The 19,746-nt window shown below is 38.8% G+C and overlaps 1 protein-coding gene across 1 annotated transcript in view; it reads left to right on the top strand.

Moving 5' to 3' along the window:
• LOC122670835 (lysine-specific demethylase REF6-like) overlaps window positions 1-6,428 on the top strand; it is a 44,771-nt gene extending 38,343 nt beyond the window's left edge. The window contains exons 6-7 of the mRNA XM_043867843.1: window positions 1,313-2,206; window positions 4,787-6,428. Of these exons, the coding sequence (XP_043723778.1) occupies window positions 1,313-2,206; window positions 4,787-6,087 (2,195 nt within the window). The 3' untranslated portion in view covers window positions 6,088-6,428. The remainder of the gene's footprint in view (window positions 1-1,312; window positions 2,207-4,786) is intronic.
• The last annotated feature ends 13,318 nt before the right edge of the window (window positions 6,429-19,746 follow it).

The raw sequence follows: 19,746 nt of genomic DNA, 5'->3' as shown, positions 1-19,746 counted from the left end.
GTGAATGCTGTCAAAATCGCTGTGATGAAAATATTTTTTTAGATATCAAAATAAATTAATATTTTACCGCAGTTATTGTTTTTAGCAATGTTTTACCATATTAAGATTTATGGAATTTTTAGATTTGAGAAAAACCCCCGCATTAGAAAGTTGAAAATTTCACCTACTGCCAAAATTCTAGTTTTTGTTCTTGAATTGGGGGGTTGGCTTTTTATCCTTTTGGAATTTTATTTTTTATATATTTTTATTGGATTCAAATTGGGGGGTATTTGCTTATTTTTGAATAATATCATTTAAGTAAATGAAATAATTTACTTAAATGATATTTGGCATAAATAAGTGCCAGAACTTGATTCGATACCTATTAAACCATTGCAAGGCACCCTACAATAAGGCGGCAGCCGCCTGGGCACCTAGAAATCTGCCTGGACGCCTAGGCGACGCCTTGACAACTATGATAGCTTTAAATTCATTATGTTGTGTGTTGATATACATTTTTGTGCCCCACACTTTAACAGCCCGAGCTTTTGGGATAAGTGGTTGTAACATGGTATCAGAGCCAGGAGGTTGGGTGTTTGATCCCTCAAGTGCGAGGGGTTTGTGTTATGTATTGTTTTGTGCCCCCTTGGTGCCATGTGATGGTGTCACGTGCAGAGCCGTGTGTGTGTATGGGCCTGCATATGCGGGGGTGTTGTGTGTTGATAATTGATATACATTGTTGTGGCCCGCCCTTAACAACTCGAGCTTTTGGGATAAGTGGTTGTAACACAGTGCATGTCTTTTTTAAGCCGACTGTTAGTTGATTTATATAAAATTTTAGTGTGACCAGAGGTTTTTAATGAGATGGGTTGTGTGCTTAAAGTTTTTGGTGAGGTTGCATCCTCCCAAACCACCACCACTCTATAATCTACTTACCATGTTACCACATCCTCCATTTTCATTGTGGACAATTGAACCAAAGATACCTGTTCCAACACAAGTCTGCTGGCTATGTTTGAAGCTCTAAGCATTTGTTCAAGCAGCCGAATTATAGCTATAACCTGGGTACTTGTTATCTTCTATCGTGTCACAGTTTCTACCGTACTCACTCTGTCTATGATTTTTGCTTGATCCTTCGTACGGATATTGATTTTGTACTTCATTGTTTTACATTTGAAGCTCTAAGCGTTTGATCAAGCAGCCGAATTATAGCTTTAACCTGGCTAATTGTTATCTTCTATCGTGTCACAGTTCCTACTGAACTCACTCTGTCTATGATTTTTGCTTCATTCTTCGTACTGATATTGATTTTGCACTTAATTGTTTTTACCAGGGCGGATTGAGAAGAGTATTCAGGATTCTTTGATTGATATTCCAGTCCAGTCTGGTGAATACCAAGTTCAGGTGGTAGATAGAACGATTGAAGTGGTTTCTGATACTGAAGCCTGTAAAGGCATTTCCTCTCTTGATCTATTGGCTTTTGCTTATGGTAATTCATCAGACTCTGAGGGAGAAAAGGTAGAACCTGAAATGTCTGCATGCAGTGATGAAAATGACTCAGATGACTGTTCATTACAATGTAATAAAAAACGGTCTAGGTTTGCACATGGAAGTTTCCCATCTAAAAGTAGATTGTGTGGTAATTCTGGATTGCCTTCACTTGAGCCAAACAATTATGATAGACCATCTGGGAATCTTTCATACTCTTCATCAAGACAAAGTATCGGGAATGAAGTTTCTGTCCGAGTAGGTGCCTCTGATAGTATGCCTGGGCCTTCAAATACCTATTTCAGGAAGAGAATGCAACAACGTTCTCATTCTTCCCTGATAAGTGAGCCAAAGAAATTTTTGTCCATGGAATCAAGAAGTTTCGATGGTAAATGCAGAGATGCAATGGTGCAATCTGGTAGGTTGGTAACCAGATCTTCTGAAGTCCATATTAGTGATGTGAAGATGGAGAGGTCAGAAAGTGATCCTGCATTTCACCCTCCTATACCTCTTAAGTCCTCACTTGTCATTGGAAGTTGTTCTCCTGTAGCTCATTCTGCTGAATCAACTAAGATTACTAATGCTGAGATATCTTTCGATAACAAGAGCATGTCAGTCATACATAAATCTGATGATGAATGTTCTAGGATGCATATATTCTGTCTTGAGCATGCTGTGGAGGTGGAAAAGCAACTTAATTCGATCGGAGGAGTGCATATATTGCTTTTATTGCATCCAGGTGAGTTTGGCTTTAGTTTATGCACAAACAAGTTTCTGTGATAAATTATGATCATACTGATTACGTGCTCCCCTTTAAGCTTCTTTTCTTTTCCTTTTATATTTTTATCGTGGAAAAAGTTTCCTACACAGTGGGAGATTTTCCCTCATGGGACAATTTATTATGATACGTGGAAAAATGAGTTGGTCATTGTAACCATTGCATAGAGGGGGAGTTTCTTATGTAAGCCACATGTCGAATTTAGTGGTTTTTTTCAACCAAATGGTAGACCATATTTGGGTATTTTTGTTTCTTTTTTCCTCCCTCCCAATGGTCCCTATTCTTCAAACAATTCTCAAAACACCTTTTTTTTTTTTGTGGAGAAGTCAGATTGGGCTTAAAATTAAAGTCGACTCAGTAAGGTTTTAGATGGGATTTCGTAATGTAGCCAGCCAATCCTAATCCTAGAGTAGGAATCAAAGGCTTTAGATGGGATTTCGTAATGCAGCCAGCCAATCCTAATCCTAGAGTAGGAATCAAAGATTCTATTTGCTGCAACACAAACCCAGGTTTATGCTATATTTCTGACAAACCAGGGGTTGAGAAGCTTGTTGGCTGTATATTCCAGTAGCCTGCGATGGGGATAGAGAATAAAGAAGACAAGAAAGACAAGCGATAGGAGGGCTGTTCTGGGATTGTGAATGGTACCAGGCCGTTCTAAGTTCCGGGGTTGGGTTGGATAGGACCAGACCCAATTGGCTGGATCTGTGGAATCTGAATGGATCAGATCCAATCGGATCTGATCGTATCTTCGGGTTCAGGTGCCGTACCGCAGCCAGACTGGAAAGGAGGGCTGAAGAAAGAGAATAGAGTAGAAGAGAGGGATGGAGAGAGGAAAGAAGAGGGAGACTTTTTGGATACACAATTCAAATAAAAATTCTATATTCCATTTATTCATAAGGGAGGGGTGATTACGTTTTTTTAAAGAAGGAAAAAATAAGAAAAAATAGAATCATCCCAATATCTAGTTGCTAAAATAAATAAACTAGCTTAGAAAATACTATTTGGATTCTTGTCTTAAAAAACCCCAAATCAGGAACTAAATCTAATAGGACTCTACTCAAGACAAAACTCTCAAGTCTCCAACAGCTAGGAATGGGCCCCACAAGATCCCTATAACAATTACTATTAGATAAATCCTAAACTAATCTCTAATGGGCCCCAATACTAATTAAAACATGTACACCCCTTAAGACCCCCCATGTTGGGCCTTATTAAGTTATCCTGTTGCAACCTGTTGGTTGCAGGTCCAAAACTTGGAGACTCTCTCATGCAAAGCAGGGGGGTAAGGCTGTGTACATTTTCCCCTCCCAGACCCTGCAGTAGTGGGAGCCTCATGCACTGGGTCGGTCTTTTTTTTTTTTCTTCTTTACCCATAGAAATTGAAATAGGACCAATTTTTGGACTGGTCCTGCATCAAGTCCATAGAGTTTGGACTCCACCAGAGACTTCCACATGAAAAAAGGATTGTTGGTGTAAGAAAAACAAAACATTATGTACTTTTCCTCTCCACCCCCTTCATGGGTTTTAGTTGGTTTCGTTTTGGCGTGAAGCCAATAGTTTCAGCCCTGTGTTTCAAGAATGATAATGATTTAAGACTTACTGTGCATGTTAAATATCATGAACCATTATAATATAGAACATTATTTCCGGTTGAACAGTAGTGATGGTTTATGGTATTTTAATAATGTTAATTGGTCTCATGGACTCATTGATGTCTAAGCATTTTTTCAATGAAAATACCCTTATTTTTTTAATATTTTAACAAAACTATCCCTATGTAAATATTTTAATGACTAAAATACCCTATCAATCTTAATTTCTCTCCTCCCAATGGTTCCCTCTACCCCATCGGTCTCTCCCTCTTCCCCACCAGCCCCTATGGATCTGTCTATGCCTCCCCCACTTCAATTCTCTCGTCTTTGCAACAAATCTCTCTCTTCACTGTTTTCTTTCCCTTCACCCAGAGTCTCACCCCCCCCCCCACCACCCAAAAAAAAAAAAAAAAAAAAATTATGTCTGCAACAACAATTTTCTCATCTCGGACTGGATATTTAGGGGTGTCTGCCAAGTATTTGCAGTAATTGGTTTATCTTGCCACCACCTGGTCATGTGTTATGAATTAGATTATGATTATGCTCTATAGACTTTGGTAGACATAAATTCAGAAGATTTGAACAGTAAAACTTATATTTTTTACATTATGATGGTTCTTGTTTGTTAATTTTTACTGGAAGTGAACACTTCAAAAAAAAATTAAAGGAAAAAGGACTGTCTGGGAGCATGGCTCCTGTGCCCAGACACAGGATGGGGCGAAATGACCATCCCACCCTCCATGAAAGGCAGAATTCCACCCCTGTTGATACTTCCCCGTGCATTCCCATTGCCCCCCATGCTGGTGCAGGGGCCATGCTCCCGGACAGAAAACTCTTCCCCAAAAATTATATCAGTTTCCATATTGCTTATGTTTTAAAAGAATATCTGATGTCGATATTCCCTCTAGTGAGGATATAGATTCATGATTTCTAGTAATGTTGGCAGAATATCCAAAAGCAGAAGCAGAAGCGAAATCATTGGCAGAAGAGCTCGGAATTGATTACCAGTGGAAGGATATTCCATTCAGGGAAGCCACCAAAGATGATCAACTGAGAATCCAAGCTGCTCTGGATGATGAAGAAGCTATACACGGTAATGGGGACTGGGCTGTAAAGTTGGGAATCAATCTCTATTACAGTTCCAACCTTAGCCGCTCTCCTCTATATAGCAAGCAGATGCCCTATAATTCAGTTATATACAAAGCATTTGGCCGGAGCTCTCCAGATGATTCCCTTGTGAAACCTAAGGTTTCGGGGAAGAGGCCTGGAAAGCAGAAGAAAATAGTTGTGGCAGGCAAATGGTGTGGGAAAGTATGGATGTCGAATCAGGTTCACTCCTATCTAGTTCAAAGAGATCATGAAGAACAAGAAAATTTAGAAATTCGGTGTGCAAAAGCAACACCAGTAGAGAAGCTGGAGAGGGAACAAGACAGGGACCTGGGTAAGCAACCAGATCTTCTAACAAGGAAATCCTCACCTGGAGTTGTCACCACTGTAACTAGGAAACCTGGGGGGAAGAGGAAAAAGACGGTAGAGAAGGGGGCAATCAAGAAACTCAAGTGCCCCTCAATAGACAGTCACATTAAGCTTGCAGATGATTCATCTGACGATAGTTCTACCCGTGAGCAACGTGGGAGGGTTCTCAGAAGTGGACTAATGAAACATGTGAGGTCACAACTTAGTAATGATGGTGGGAAGAATATTCGACGATGCAATTCATATGCAAAAGATGAAACTGAAGGTGGACCAAGCACACGTCTCAGAAAAAGACCTTCTAGGCCCCCAAAAATCAATGTCAAACCAGTTGGCGAGAAACAAGTGAAGAAGATTCAAGGGAAGAAAGCTCTAGCCAGTAATAATGATGTAGTAGCTACAAAAGATGAGGAAGTAGATTACCAATGTGATATGGATGGGTGCACAATGGGTTTCAGCTCAAAGCAAGAGCTGTCTTTGCACAAGCGTAACATCTGTTCCATCAAGGGATGTGGGAAGAAATTCTTTTCCCATAAGTACTTGGTGCAGCACAGGCGTGTGCATATGGATGACCGCCCACTGAAGTGCCCATGGAAAGGGTGCAAGATGACATTCAAGTGGGCATGGGCACGGACGGAGCACATCAGGGTGCACACGGGTGCTAGGCCTTATGTGTGTCATGAGGCAGGTTGTGGCCAGACGTTCCGGTTTGTGTCAGATTTCAGCCGTCACAAGCGGAAGACTGGACATTCAGTTAAGAAGGGCAAGGGATAGTGGAAAAGAGGATTGAAGAAGTGCTGTAAAATAACATGGATGATGAAACTTCTGTTCCATTGGAAGTAGGTCAAGGTTAGTGGTAGGTTTAGGCATTCTCATGTAATTTATTTCAAAATTATGACAATTTGAATCTGATTTGTGGGTCTTCATTGGGCCCCTCTCATTTTAGTTTAACCAAAGTAACTGGTTGGATTCCTACAACAGATCCAAAATTTGGGATCGTCTCTATTCTGTCCATGATTTGAAGTATTGGGTTCGGATAGTGAGTATTGGCTGATCTGTATTTATGCCTAGACATTAATGTGAATAGAAGGTGCAGCAAGTCTCATTTTTTGGCTAATTTCTCCCTAGTCTTGCCTCCCAATACTCTAGGGTTTAGAATTTTTTGCATGATCTACCAAATCCTTCCTACAAATTAGAGAAGATAATTTATTTTTCATGCACTGAAAGAAAATGTCTAAAGTGAAATGGAAAGATTTGGATAACTGTAGCGACATTTTGAAGGAGCTTCCTTCTTTGTGGGTTATTTTCAATTTCCTTTTCTGTTGCTCCTATCTGTTTTTTATGCAGTCTCATCAAAGGTGTTAACTGTGAAGTTCAAAGTTGCTGGTTCTCTGATCTCTAACCCTCACTCATAACTAATCTGCTAAGAATGGAAAGATTAAAATGCTCTCACTGTAAGATTCCTATTTCTAATTGTCAATGAAAAACCAGTTTTCAATTCCAAATATCTGGGAAACATCTAAAGGTTAAGTTTAGGGCTAATAAAACTTCTGAAACTTTTCTATTAATTTTGTGTCACATATTTCCAAATTTGAGAGGGCAAACCTTGATGCAACGGTAAGGTTGCTCCATTGTGACCAAGTGGTTGCGGGTTCCTAGTCTCTGGAAACAGCCTCTTTTCGAAGTGGGGGTAAAAGTACATACATTATGACTCTCCCTAGACCCTGCAGTGACGGGAGCCTTGTGCACTGAGTACAGCCTCTTTTATATTTCCAAATTTGAGTGTAAAAGGTTCTCAATGTAAGATTCTTATTGCCATGTCATCACATTGCAATTTGGATCCTCTACTGCGGCCTACCCGTCCTGCTGTATGCTGCGTAGACACAGCAACCAGCAAGGCGTACAATGGCTGCCTTACCCCCACTCGGGCAAGGTGCTCGGGCAGGGGTAAGGCGGTCATTGCATGCCTTGCTATATCTACGCAGCATACAGCAGGACGGGCAGGCCGCAGTGGAGGATCTGGATCCGTCATATTCTTTATATCCCTTTTTTAGCTGTTCTCTAAAAGTTCAGGTGTACCCTAGCCAAATACATCTCTCTCTCTCTCAAGACCTTTTGTCCCATTCTTTTTTAGGTTTTTGATTCTCTAATAAAAAATAAAGGGACCGACGTTTCAAAAGGTTGAAGATTTGCTTATTAGTACATTTGCCTAATTTTAGTCTCTTGTGACTGCTAGGTATGTGGAGGCTACATATAACACACACTTCTTTAAGCTAATCATACAAAAGCATCCACTTAATTCATGCTATCTTGTATGACCCAAATTGCCATTATATTTCTTTCACACATGTTGGGTGCTGGTTGTGGGATCTTTCACACTCACTCACAAACATATTCTCTTTGATAGTGCTAGTTTCATGGTGGAGATTGTTGGAACAAAAAGAGAATAAAACATCACCCCATCAATCTTGAACCCAAAATTAGAGCATGTTTGGTTAAACTCTTTAGGTCTCCACGATGATGATTAAAATGGTGCTCTCAATATGTTAAAATCATGAACTGTAGATTTATGGGACCTGACGACATCGAAACGCCGTGTGGTGATTAGGCTCTCTCTCTTGATCAATTGGGTATGTTATTTGAATCGCCATTATAAGATTAAGAAGAATGCCACTCCTTTCAAAAGAGAAGAGATTTCTTCAAGACATGAGTCGCCACCTAGATTAGGGTTTAAGAATCACAATTAAATTGATTCCATGAATATATTGGTCAAACCAAAAAAATCTAGATCCTGTCAAATTACGATTTGGAGAAGGTTGCTGACTCGGCAGCACGTGTCCAAATCATATCATCCAGCACATGGTTAGTCCACTAATTATGTACAAAATTGCTAGAACACAACAACGAAAATAGAAAATAAAAAATACACTTAAAAAGGGGAAATGATATATAGCAAGGAGACTCTAAAGTACACCCCAAAAATGCCAAAAGTAGAAGAAAACACATAAATTGAAAAAATAAATCTTGAAGAAATAGCATGGAAATCTTTTTTTTCCTTTTATTGTGGTAAAAAATAGCTTGGAAATCATGGTGAAAGAGAGTGGGAGGTTCCTCTATTTTTAGGGAATAGTTTGGGACTTGTTGAGAATTGTTTATATTTTTAGGGATTTTTAAAATGATTTATAATGATTTTAAATGTTGGGACTCACACTTTGACACCCGGCGCACGTGCCGCCTTAAAGGTTTGTAAATCAATGCCGGTTTATTTGGTGCCGAAATTGGCACCTGAATCCTGCCAAACCAAATATTTTATTTTATTTTTTATTTTTTTGGGAGACAGGAGGGGTATTCGACTTTAGGCCGACTAAATCCCCCTGGGGCTTGTACATGATCCCGCGCCATGCACGAACCAGGAGCTTCTGGGCCCTAGTGAGCCTTAGGCTGGTGGCCCCAAGAAATTATGCAGCGGTGCAGGTTTGATCACGAGACCAAACCAAATATTTGTCAAACTATTGTTCTCTTATTCTCTTGAATTCATAGATTATTTGCACGTTGACCATCCGATCGACACTTGGATCAATCCAACTCGATAGTGGTTCAGTCGGATCAACTTGTGGTTGACTCCATCATTTTTTTTGTTAAAAAAATCTCTCATGAGTTGACCAATAGGTACACCAAGCTGACTCACAAATTGACCCATGGTCTAGATTAAAAACCATCAATTTTTTTTTTGATGGGAAGCATTCTTATATTACTATTAGATAGAGAAAAACATATTTACATCATATAGGAAAGGGGGCATTACAGTCCTGTTAGTTATAGAGAAAGAGGCAAGGGAACGTAGTCTACTAGTCCATATGTTATTCTTAGGTTTAAACTGTACATTTATAAAGTTTGATGTTTTTTCTGCTAGTTCAAAAAAGTTTGGTATAAGACGTCATGGAATAGGTAAGTTTTGCTTGGTCGTAGCATTCAAAAGGTCATATAGGCTGTGGTTAGTGATCCAAATCTCCTTTAGTTGGAGTCCATCTTTTGTAGCATGTGTCCATCCCTGTAAGATTCCAGTTAGTTCAGCCTGCATGTCATCAGTTGAAGGTGCAAACCCTAAAGATGTTAGAACATTCTGGTTGTCTAGCAAAATGCAGTAAGCCCATCCTATTAGGCCTACATTTGGTTCAGAAAGACATGCACAACACAAAATAGGTAAGTTCATTGTATGATTGCTGTTAGTTGTGTCAAATTCATGATCTATACGCATACTATTGTTAAGAGGGGGATTGTGCATAAGTGGAGGTTTTAACTAGAGATCATGAATCCATTTGGTAACAAGTTTGAGTACCATGATGGGGTTGGGTACCTCCACCATATGAATAACTTTATTTCTTACATTCCAAATGAAGTAGCAGGTAATAATAAATACTGAAAAAAATCATCTGGCAGTCGGTTTATCAAAAGTCTTAGATTGGAGGATTGTGGCACAAAGGTGTGCCAAACAAGAACTTCTTAGGTGCTCAATTCTGAGTCTGAGGGGTCGCAGGCCCAGATACGCTTAGTCCATTCACAAGATAGAAAGAGATGCCAGTGGGATTCATCATGAGCACCACAGAAAACACATGTAGGCTCGATCGATGTCCACTTTGAGAGAGTACTCTTGACAGGTAAACCTGCATGCAATACACGCCAAAAAACAATTCAAACTTCGGATGAATATTTAATTTCCAGAAGAAGTGCCACCATTTGGATTCAAGGGGCTTGAATTGCCTCAGTGGATTTAAAAGGTTTGCAGCATTTCGGATAGAGAAGCTGCCATCTTTATTTGGTAAAAATCGTGCAAGGGTATCACAATTCCACCTATAATTAAGAGTTAGATCCTTTACCAGGCTGAAGGATTGGTTGTAAAAACATGATGGAATACAACGGCCTGGTATTGTTGGTACCCAAGGGTCGAACCATCAGTGAGTTGTCCTACCTTTCCCAACTCTCCTCCACACTATTTTTTTGAGGTCAGGCAGCACCGAAGCAATACTGTTCCAAGTTCAAGTTCTTTTTTTCATTGCTACTTTCGAATTGAAAATAGAAGTATTGGAAAAATATTTAGCTTTTAGAACCTTAGCCCATAAAGAATCATTTTCATTTATCAATCTCTAGCCTAGTTTAGTGATAAGGGCCTTGTTGTGAATGTGGGATTTGCGAAACCCCATACCCCCAACTGAATAAAGTGACGGTCAAAAGGTTATGTACGGTCATGTACATAAATAACAGTCGTGTCTTCAACCGTTGAATGGGAAAAAATGTATTATTACACTTCTACCCCACTCTCATCCAACGGTTGAAAGGAGGGGAAATTTGCTAAGATCCTTTGTGCTTATCTGTCACCTCTCTGTGCTTACTATCAGACACCTGGCTTATTAATTCCCGCGTGGGTGGGAGAGAGTAGACTTGGAAGAGAGAGACTGAGAGAATGAGAAAGTTGCAGGTGGAAGACGACAATGACATCTACCAAAAAGAAAAAGAAGAAGACGACAATGGCGACAATGACAAATTATCCGAGTTTGATTTCATTGGACGACTGAGAAGACTGAGCTTTAATGTTAAGCAAGGTACAGTAACATCGGCTTCTTTCCTTTTCCTCTCTTCCCAATGGCGAACTTGCAGAACTCGTTCCGATACCGCGGATGACCGCGGATGAAGTACAGACGCGTAGTTAGTTACTATGCCCTTCACCATGTTCATCTCCTACTTCTGCTTCTTCTTTAAGACACTGTAGTTGAGAAGAGAAGGTTTCCAAGAGATTGGAGAGTTGGGGGGATTGGGGCAGAAACTTTTATTTCTGTTAAGGTCACCATGGCCACTATCCCCGTCATGCTTTCTATTGCTGGTAAAATCACTATTATCTATGTAACGTATAAAGCATTGGAAAAACTCACAAGAGACTACTTTAGGTCTCCTGTTAGTGTTGATACTTCTGCCCCTGTTGTTAATCCTTTTTCTCGTGCGGCTCCTGCTGATCCTGTGACCCCTATTCCCTCTGTTGTCCGTGATCGTGTTTCTCCTTCTGGGTATGTGCCTGATACCGTGGAAACTCAAGAGGAAATTGGGTTAGAAGATTTTAACAAAGATAGTGGCAACGAAGACGATGACTTTAAGGAGGACAACGTCGAAAGGGATTCTCTAGTCAAGGAGGAAAACCCTAGCAAGATTCTCCATCCCCTGAGACCCTATAGCGCCGATTGCTTTAATTACCTTCGAACTGGAACTTGTCACTATGGAGCGAATTGCGGGTACAATCATCCTGCTAGAAAGGAAAACCAGGTACCTCCTTTTGATCTCTACCCTTTTGCTTATTAGCTTGTGCATTGATCGCGCTTTACTGATTCTTTTCTTAGTGATCCCGTAGTGATGGACTATCACTCTTTTGTGTATTGACAGAGATCGGATTCGCCAGAATCTTCCCAGGTTAGCTTTTGTTGGCTTTAATCCGCCCCTCAAAACTTTCTCGCCTCTCCTGCAAACCTCTTGATCTAGGACCAAACCGTGTGCTTGCACCTTAGTTATCTAGTTTTATCTCTTATATAATGTGTCTGACGAGGAATTAATATGATAAACTGTAAAGGAATTATGGTCTACTGATGGGGTTGGGGCAATTTGAGTTGAGTTGGAAGTAGGCAGTTATGTTGTTTCTCGTGTATTATACGTGCAGGCTTGTCCTGTACTTATGATTACCTCAAGAAGCTGGCTTTTACTGGAAATTGAGGAACATTTTTTCTCCTTTGGCCAATCTTTCATTTTTTTGTTTTGTTTTGTCGTTGGTTGATTTACTTCGACTGGCAATTATCTGTTATGAACTTTGATTACAATTGTGATTTGATTCAAGTACTCATTTTCTCTTATTTTGGTGTCGATGGTTTTATTCATGTAAAAGGTTATTAAAGAAAAGGAGAAGCAAGACCTTTCAGAGAAAAGGGGGCACCAAGGGTCCAAGAATGCACGGTCATTATTCAACTATCTTCCTCAGTCAGTTGTTTTTTTAATTTTGTTCATAAGATACATTACTTTCTTTGAGCGTTATAAATTGCAAGTTCTTCTGAAATTCTTATTGCATTTATCCTAAATAATATATATTTTTAATATTTTCCTGGCCTCTGGTCTTTTATTTGGGTTGGATCCGATAATCTTTGTTTAAATCACAGGAATTACCATTTTGTTCTCCTTAATTCTACTCCTACAACCAAAAGTCTATCAGGAACCACATGCTCTATCTAAGTGGTTGGAGTCTGTGATACCTGAACCTTTCATTTCACTTAAGATACTCATATTGGGCATGAACCATAATGGCTGTGGGACATGCATCCAATCCACTGAATCTTAATCCATATTTTTTTTATTATATATATTGTAGATTGGGTATTTCTTCATTATTTGGAACAATGCATGGCCAGTATTTTGAATTTGTTTTATTTGCTGTTGTTACTTGTCTTTCTTGTTGTTGTTTATCTTTATAACGGGTCGAAGCTGGTATTTTGGTAATGATTCAAGACAACAGAATTGATATTATTGAAGAGAAATCTATTCTATATCAACTGGTCTTAATTAGAAGTTAAAGTTCTCTTTCCCTAAGCTGCATGACGCGTTAGGCCTTATTGATGCTTAAATCTGATTGGGTCAGGGTTTCATTTGTTTGGACTTCTGTGCCCTCTCTCTCTCACTCAATCTATACTCATCTTAACAATATCAACACTATCCAATTTCTATCATTCCTATTGATGGTAATTTCCAAACTACTGAAGTCTATCCATTATTTTCCTAAATATTTCAGTGTCCAGATTATCCACCCCAAACCTCAAGGTTATAAGATCGGTTAAACCTTCCTGCATCAAGTCCTCCTCTAGGATACGTATTACCTGAATCTTTTTACTCAATTTAGGGGATGCTTGTTCATATGGTGTGGCATGAGTACAACTCCATCTTGGATGATGTTTTATCCATTAAAAAGAATCAGATGTGTTTCCTACTCGTGTGTGTGCAATCTGGAAATCCAGATTATCGATCTCACATGCAAGCAAGCCCAATGATCAGATCTTGTGATCAAATCTTACAAAGGAAGCAAATGTGTTGCTAAGGAAAGAATTCAGATCAATAGGAGAAGAGTAAGGAGAGATGAGATCGATCTGCTTGTGGGGAAGAAGAGAACGGAGAGAGAAGAGAGAGCAGGAAGAGAGAGGAGACCGTAGGGTTCGGGGAGAGAGGAGAGAGAAGAGAGATCAAGAGGAGGGGTATGGGGAGCTGTCATGCACTACTTTTCAAAAATTTTTAATCTGTTCAATTAATTCCACGGGGAAATGGGTTTACAATTTTTAAATAGTAATAAACAACTAGAATCTAAACTTCCTAAACTAGTAGTCCAAAAAAAATAAAATAAGACTTTTAGAAAGAATAAAATACTCCCTAATCCTAACTTACAGCCACCACTTCCAATGACAGCTATCTAAAACAGTTTTAAAATAAAATAATTTGCTAACTAATAACTAATGGATCCCACATTATCTAATCCATATATTTAATCCCGTGTACAGAATTAAGACTCCAAATATGGGTTTATAAAAGAGGCTCATTACAATAACAAACCCAAAAATAAGAATCCCAAGGTCTATAGAACCCAACCATGAGCCAAAATAAATTCTTCCAAGGCTTAATTGGACCAATTGGACAATCTTAATTGCATCAGTGTGTGTATACTAGCAGGCAGGCCGGAGGCCTGGAGGGAAGTGTGTGCATGGATGGCTGGGATTGAGTTTGACTCATGTTATTGCTTTCACATGAGTCATCTCATTGTCGCTCGCTACTGCTTATGTGTATCTTTTTGTCCCTTCTTAAATAGGAACAATTTGGGAAGGTTTTCCTGATATGACATTGTATGTGTTCTATGTCGATTGTCAGTAATCTTTCCATGTATATTGTGGTTGTGAATGCCTGTTAGAACAATAATGGGTATTCCTTTATTTATAGTATGCTATGGCTGTTGCAGTATTACCTGCGGCCGGGAGGATGTAAATGCAAAAAAAACTTGTAGAAACAATCATTCGCGGAAAAAAGCAGTGGTACCACCACCACTAGATTATAACTTTCTCGACTTGCCAATTAGACCGGTAATTTTATTCTGTCCCTTTCTTGTTCCACCTAATTCATTGAAGATAACATGGCTTATATTTATAGCAGCCATTAATTTTGCCTCTGTTTGAGTATATTCAAATTGTGGTAATGTTTTCTCTCTATCAAAGGGGGAGAGAGAGTGCTCAGATTATATGCATGATGGCGTCTGCAAGGATGGACGCAGCTGCAGGTTTCATCATCCTAATCCTATTATTGTTGGATGGGATATTCCTTCTGGTTCTGTCCCATTACATCTGTCAGGTGCATCACCACCGGCTTCAACATCTTGTTCTTCTCCACTGAATGAGACTGTTCCTGACCAAGATGCTACCAATCCTTATGTATCACCAATGCTGCGTCCACCTCAAGGAGCGCCTGAATGTTTTGGATATCAGGTAAATTTTATTCATGTTTACCCTTTATTCATGTTTACCTTTCTCTCTCTCTCTCTTTCTCTCATAAACTGTACTCTGATATCCTGGGGGGAAAGTGTTTGATTAGATGCCAAAATTTTTGGTAGGAGAAACAAAAATGTTACAAGCCACCTAAGAAGCAAAGCCACAGATAGTCTACAACATTATATATAGAGTAAGCGTCGAGGAATCAAGGGGGGAAACTTGACAAGACACATCTAACATCCAAAACCAATTTATTCTTCTTTTTTTTTCTTTTTTTTTATAATGCTTTCTGCAACTGCAATTGAACTTCCTAATTGTGGTCCTTGATTTTTGCTTGTGCATGTCAATTGAGTCCTAATGCAACTCCCATAGCCTCAACTGGTGCAGCTAATAGTCAATAACTGGTTATTGTTTTAGGGAATCACATTTTTTTCTATTATCTTGGATGATACTGAGTCATCCCAGGCAAGTTGTCTTGAAGAGAATTGTATAACACTTAGAAGCATCATGAAGAGTGTCCAGTAATTAACATATTCGACATATCATTGAGTTGCTTTTAGTCAAGTAGTCTTGGAACTTTAACATAACATGTTGTGCAATTGCTTATTCCAGATACGTAAAATATTGTCCAAGTCAAAAATTTTTTTATTAATCCAAGTCTTAACTTTTATGTACCAGCTAGTGGGGTGATCATCTTGAGTCTAGTGGATCCAAGATTCATTTACTTAAATCTACCTCTGGTGAAATGTAAAACTTCTGCCTCAATATGAACTTTGGCTCAAGTTGCATACAAGGCAGCTTTTTGATCCCTCTGTTTATCTATATTGATTTGTAGCCTTGGAAACAACAAATAATTCCATTGGGACTCATTAGGGTTGTCCATGTTGTTTTTCATGTATTTACCAGTGATGTCATTTAATCCTATCAATAGCAATGATTTACCAACTCTTCTACATTATCTAATTGGTCTTATTCTCCAAACTAATGTCTGAAAATGGAGATATGCTCTAAATATTAGCGTGCAATGTCATAGAAATATTACCTTAAAAGTATTGTTGTCACACATCGTCATCAAATGTTCATCTCAAGCCTCAACCTCTGGATATGGAACCATAGAGTTCATTCTGAGATTTCTTCTGGCAAGGTTAGTTTTGAGGGTCTGGGTTTTGGGCTTTCTATGCCTGGCCTTTGGTTATGTTGGTTCTAAAGATGTTTTTAGGACATATTGCTGTTGTAGATTCTTAAGGAAGTGGGAATTTCCCATATCTATTGTAGTTTTAAACCCATAAGATACATTTTTTTTCTTCTGATGACCAGATCTGGCTTGGAATATCAATCTAGGTGCTTGCTTAATTCATTTAGATCAGATGTAGAATGAAGATTTCTTATGATTCTGTTTGTCTGAGAAGCCTGGCCTTTGATCAGAGCATTGCAATATGTAATAGAGGAAAAAGAGATGGTTTTCTATGACTAACCTTGTAGAATTAGCAGAAGTGTGCTTTGTCTGAGCAATAAGCAGCAGATGCGTAAACTGTTCTTCCATCAGTGTGTTCATTGTCTTGGAATATTTTCCACTTGGGAGCCTTGTAACTGTTCCCAATGTTGCTGAGCTGGACTATTCTGGTTTTGCATTCTGTTTGATAATTCTTATTTGCTTCTGCAAAATTTGCTCCTGTTAAAATTTTATCTTCAAATTGAGCTAGCTTTTGGATGCAGATAAATCAGAAAAATGGGCTTATTTTAGTGGAAATAAGCCTTGGGTTGTGTTCTATATATGTAGGGCCCCTAGTGGTGATTGCTAGGTTGGGATAATGATGGTGACTCCAGCCCTGTAGACCAAGTGATGATTCCTGATCATTTCTTTTCTTTTCTATTTTAGTTTCAGTCTTAATATGTTTATCCCTATTAAATTTTGATTTCAAAAACTGTTTTAAAAATCCCATCTTTCTCATTGAATTCTAGTTTCCTACTTCAACTTGGATATTTCCAAATCTCTTGTTTTAAAATTGATCGCTGAATTCTGATTTCAGTTCTCTGTTTTGCTATTAGTTATGAATCTTGTGACAGTTTCAAAATCTGAATTTTGCAATTAATACTTGAAATCCTGATGTTACTAGGGTTTGTTAAATCTTCATAATTCTAAATCTGTTTTGGAGCTTTCTATTATTGGTTATTCAATTGTTAGAGCGTTAAACTGATTTTTGGTCTGAACCCCCATTCTATCCTGCCATTCTGTAGAACTTAAATTATCCTACTCTCAATAGGATTGTGTCATATCTGTGGATCTGTCCATCAGATTCAGACAAAACTTGATAGGATTACCTATTCAGTTAAGAAAAGCCTTCGACCAGAAGTTGAGTATAATCAGACAACTATTTAAATTTCTCTTAATCTGGTTTGTCCTTTTTCCGTTGATCCTGTCACAAGCTGATCTCCCACTGGCTTTCAGCCTTTCACTTGTTTGGGATTACCACTGCATTACTTTTGTAACCAGTCATAGCCAGCAAAAGGCATGAATTGCATTGGGTGGTGAATTGATTGGGATGCAAAGTAGGTTCTCAGCTCTTCTAGTTTAAGTGGAATAATGCACAAACTGAGGTCCTAGTGATAGCATCATCATCTTTAGCTCTATCTTCTTCTATTGTCATTTCAGAGGATGAGTTCTTGTTATTGTTGTTAAGCTACAGCAGACAAAATAAAAAGTAATAATAATAACAATCAATGGACGGAGACAGTCACCAAAAACATCCTTGAAATACACATGACATTTCTTTTCCATTTTATTGATCAATTATTAGTGGAACTCTTGGTTTCTATTACCATTCTAGTCCTTGTCTCTGTAGATTCTTGGCTTCCTTTTCAGTTGTACCAAACCCCTAAGCAATATTAGTTTTGGGTACATGTATGGGATTGTGCAATAACAGAGATGTATTATCAGTCAAACTTGTTAAGTCATGTTATATGCTCTACCACAGGGGTATTCTTGTCATACCCTGCGGTAGAGTAATTTAATGATTCTTCTTTATGTCTACCACATTAAATACAAGGGTATACTTGTCCTTGTATGTGTATTTTGTATTTGCCTTATTATATAATGACATCAAGGACTGACAATAGCTATTACCAAGTACTTTGTTCCTATATGTAGTCTCCTTTCTTGTCTCCTTCTCTCTCGATGGTACCCTATTGCTTCTCTTCCCCTTTCTCTTTTTCTTCTACTAATTGATTGTTCTAGTTCTTAAATTGTTACATGGTATCAGAGCTTTGAACAACCAATATATTTGATCCATATTCTATTTGGAGAGTCTTCTTTGGGTCTTGTGTTCTTGTGCTTTTCTGTGTTTGCTTGAATGTGAAACCCTAGTTATTGGAACTTGAAAAACTAGGGTTCTGTATTCCAATACTGGCTGTACATTGATGTACCTTTGTTGTACATGAAGTTTTTGGTTGGCTGTTGTCCTATGTCTCCTGCAGCTTGACTGGTGTGTCTCCTTGCGGATGCAATCTTCAAGTGGTGATACCTTCTCATCTACACAGTGCATGGTTGAGATATTTTGGGGACCATTCACATGGACAAGGCTCTTCTACTGCCCCAAGTTTGATGCCGATCAACATAGTAGATTGGTGTATCTTGATAGTTTTCCTTTTGAAGAGTTACTCTCCATATTTTTCATTACATTTGATTGCAATATCATCCGATGTTCAGATTGGTTGCTATAAAATTTCATTTATTGCTGTCCTATGTGCCCCCCCTCCCCCCGGTGATAGACTCTTCTGTTGCTGAAATTTTGCTAGTGTTGCTGCGATAGACATATTTGTTGATGACTTATGTTCATGCAGTAGTATTTTTTATCTTGGTTGATTTTATGTGTTGATATTGACTTCATGATTATGACTCGTGTTGTTTCTGTTACTGGCTCTGCATTGACCTGATATTGTGGCTGCAGTAATGTTTTGACTACCATACTGTTTTATATTTCTGGATCTGCATTGGCCTGGTTTCCTGTATCTTGCGGTACTACTGTTGGTTGGATATTGCTTCTGTGATATTGATATTATTGTTGTTGGTCGGATATTGTGATTTTGCCTTATCTTATAGCTGCTGGCCGTTGATTGTGGTATTGTTTTGTTGGTGGGCTGTTGTTTCTTTGCCATATTGTTACCATGGGAGATCCAAAAAGTTTTCTGGAGAATGTAAATTTCCAAATCACCTCAATTAAATTGAATGGTGCTTCAAACTATATTCTTTGGTCACAAGCTGTTAAAGTGTATATTAATGCCAAGGGAAAATTAGACTATCTGACCTCATCTCCACCTTCCCTTGGAGATGTTAAATGTAAGGATTGGATGTGTGAGAACGATACACTAATGTAATGTTCCCCACCACTGCCACAGGTGTCTCTGATGACCTGCGAGGGAGTTGCTCCCAGGATAAAAATGTCTCGAATTTATGATTTATATAATTTTTTTTTTCTTCTTTCAAACAGAGTGGGAAGTCCATAAGTAAATACTATAGTGCTTTTAAATGCATATGGTAATAGTTAAATGTTTACCAATCTTTATCTACTAATCTCAAAATGCTAAATTCTTCTCTGGTTTGGATCCTTAATTTCAGGCTGTTAAAAGTCAGGTCCCCATTGGAGAAAGGGTGTCGTCAGGAAGTGGAATGAGGGATCAAGAGACGGATAGAAGGGGTATCTCTCCTTCTCTTGCTAAGTCCGATTCTACCTCTTCGGTTAAGGATAGCTCTACATTTGTTTCTAATAGTGATGGTCGTGGCCGAGGTTCTGGCTTTCCTGGTCAAGGTCGTGGTTCAGGGGGAGGGAGAAGATGTGTTGGTGGTCGAGAAGGACAACAATTGACTCATTCTTTTCGTCAGTGCTCT

Source organism: Telopea speciosissima, chromosome 8 (genome assembly GCF_018873765.1).
Source record: "Telopea speciosissima isolate NSW1024214 ecotype Mountain lineage chromosome 8, Tspe_v1, whole genome shotgun sequence".
Classification (NCBI taxonomy): Eukaryota; Viridiplantae; Streptophyta; class Magnoliopsida; order Proteales; family Proteaceae; genus Telopea; species Telopea speciosissima.
The sequence above is the reverse complement of the archived record's forward strand: the minus strand, read 5'-3'. Positions and strand labels throughout refer to the sequence as shown.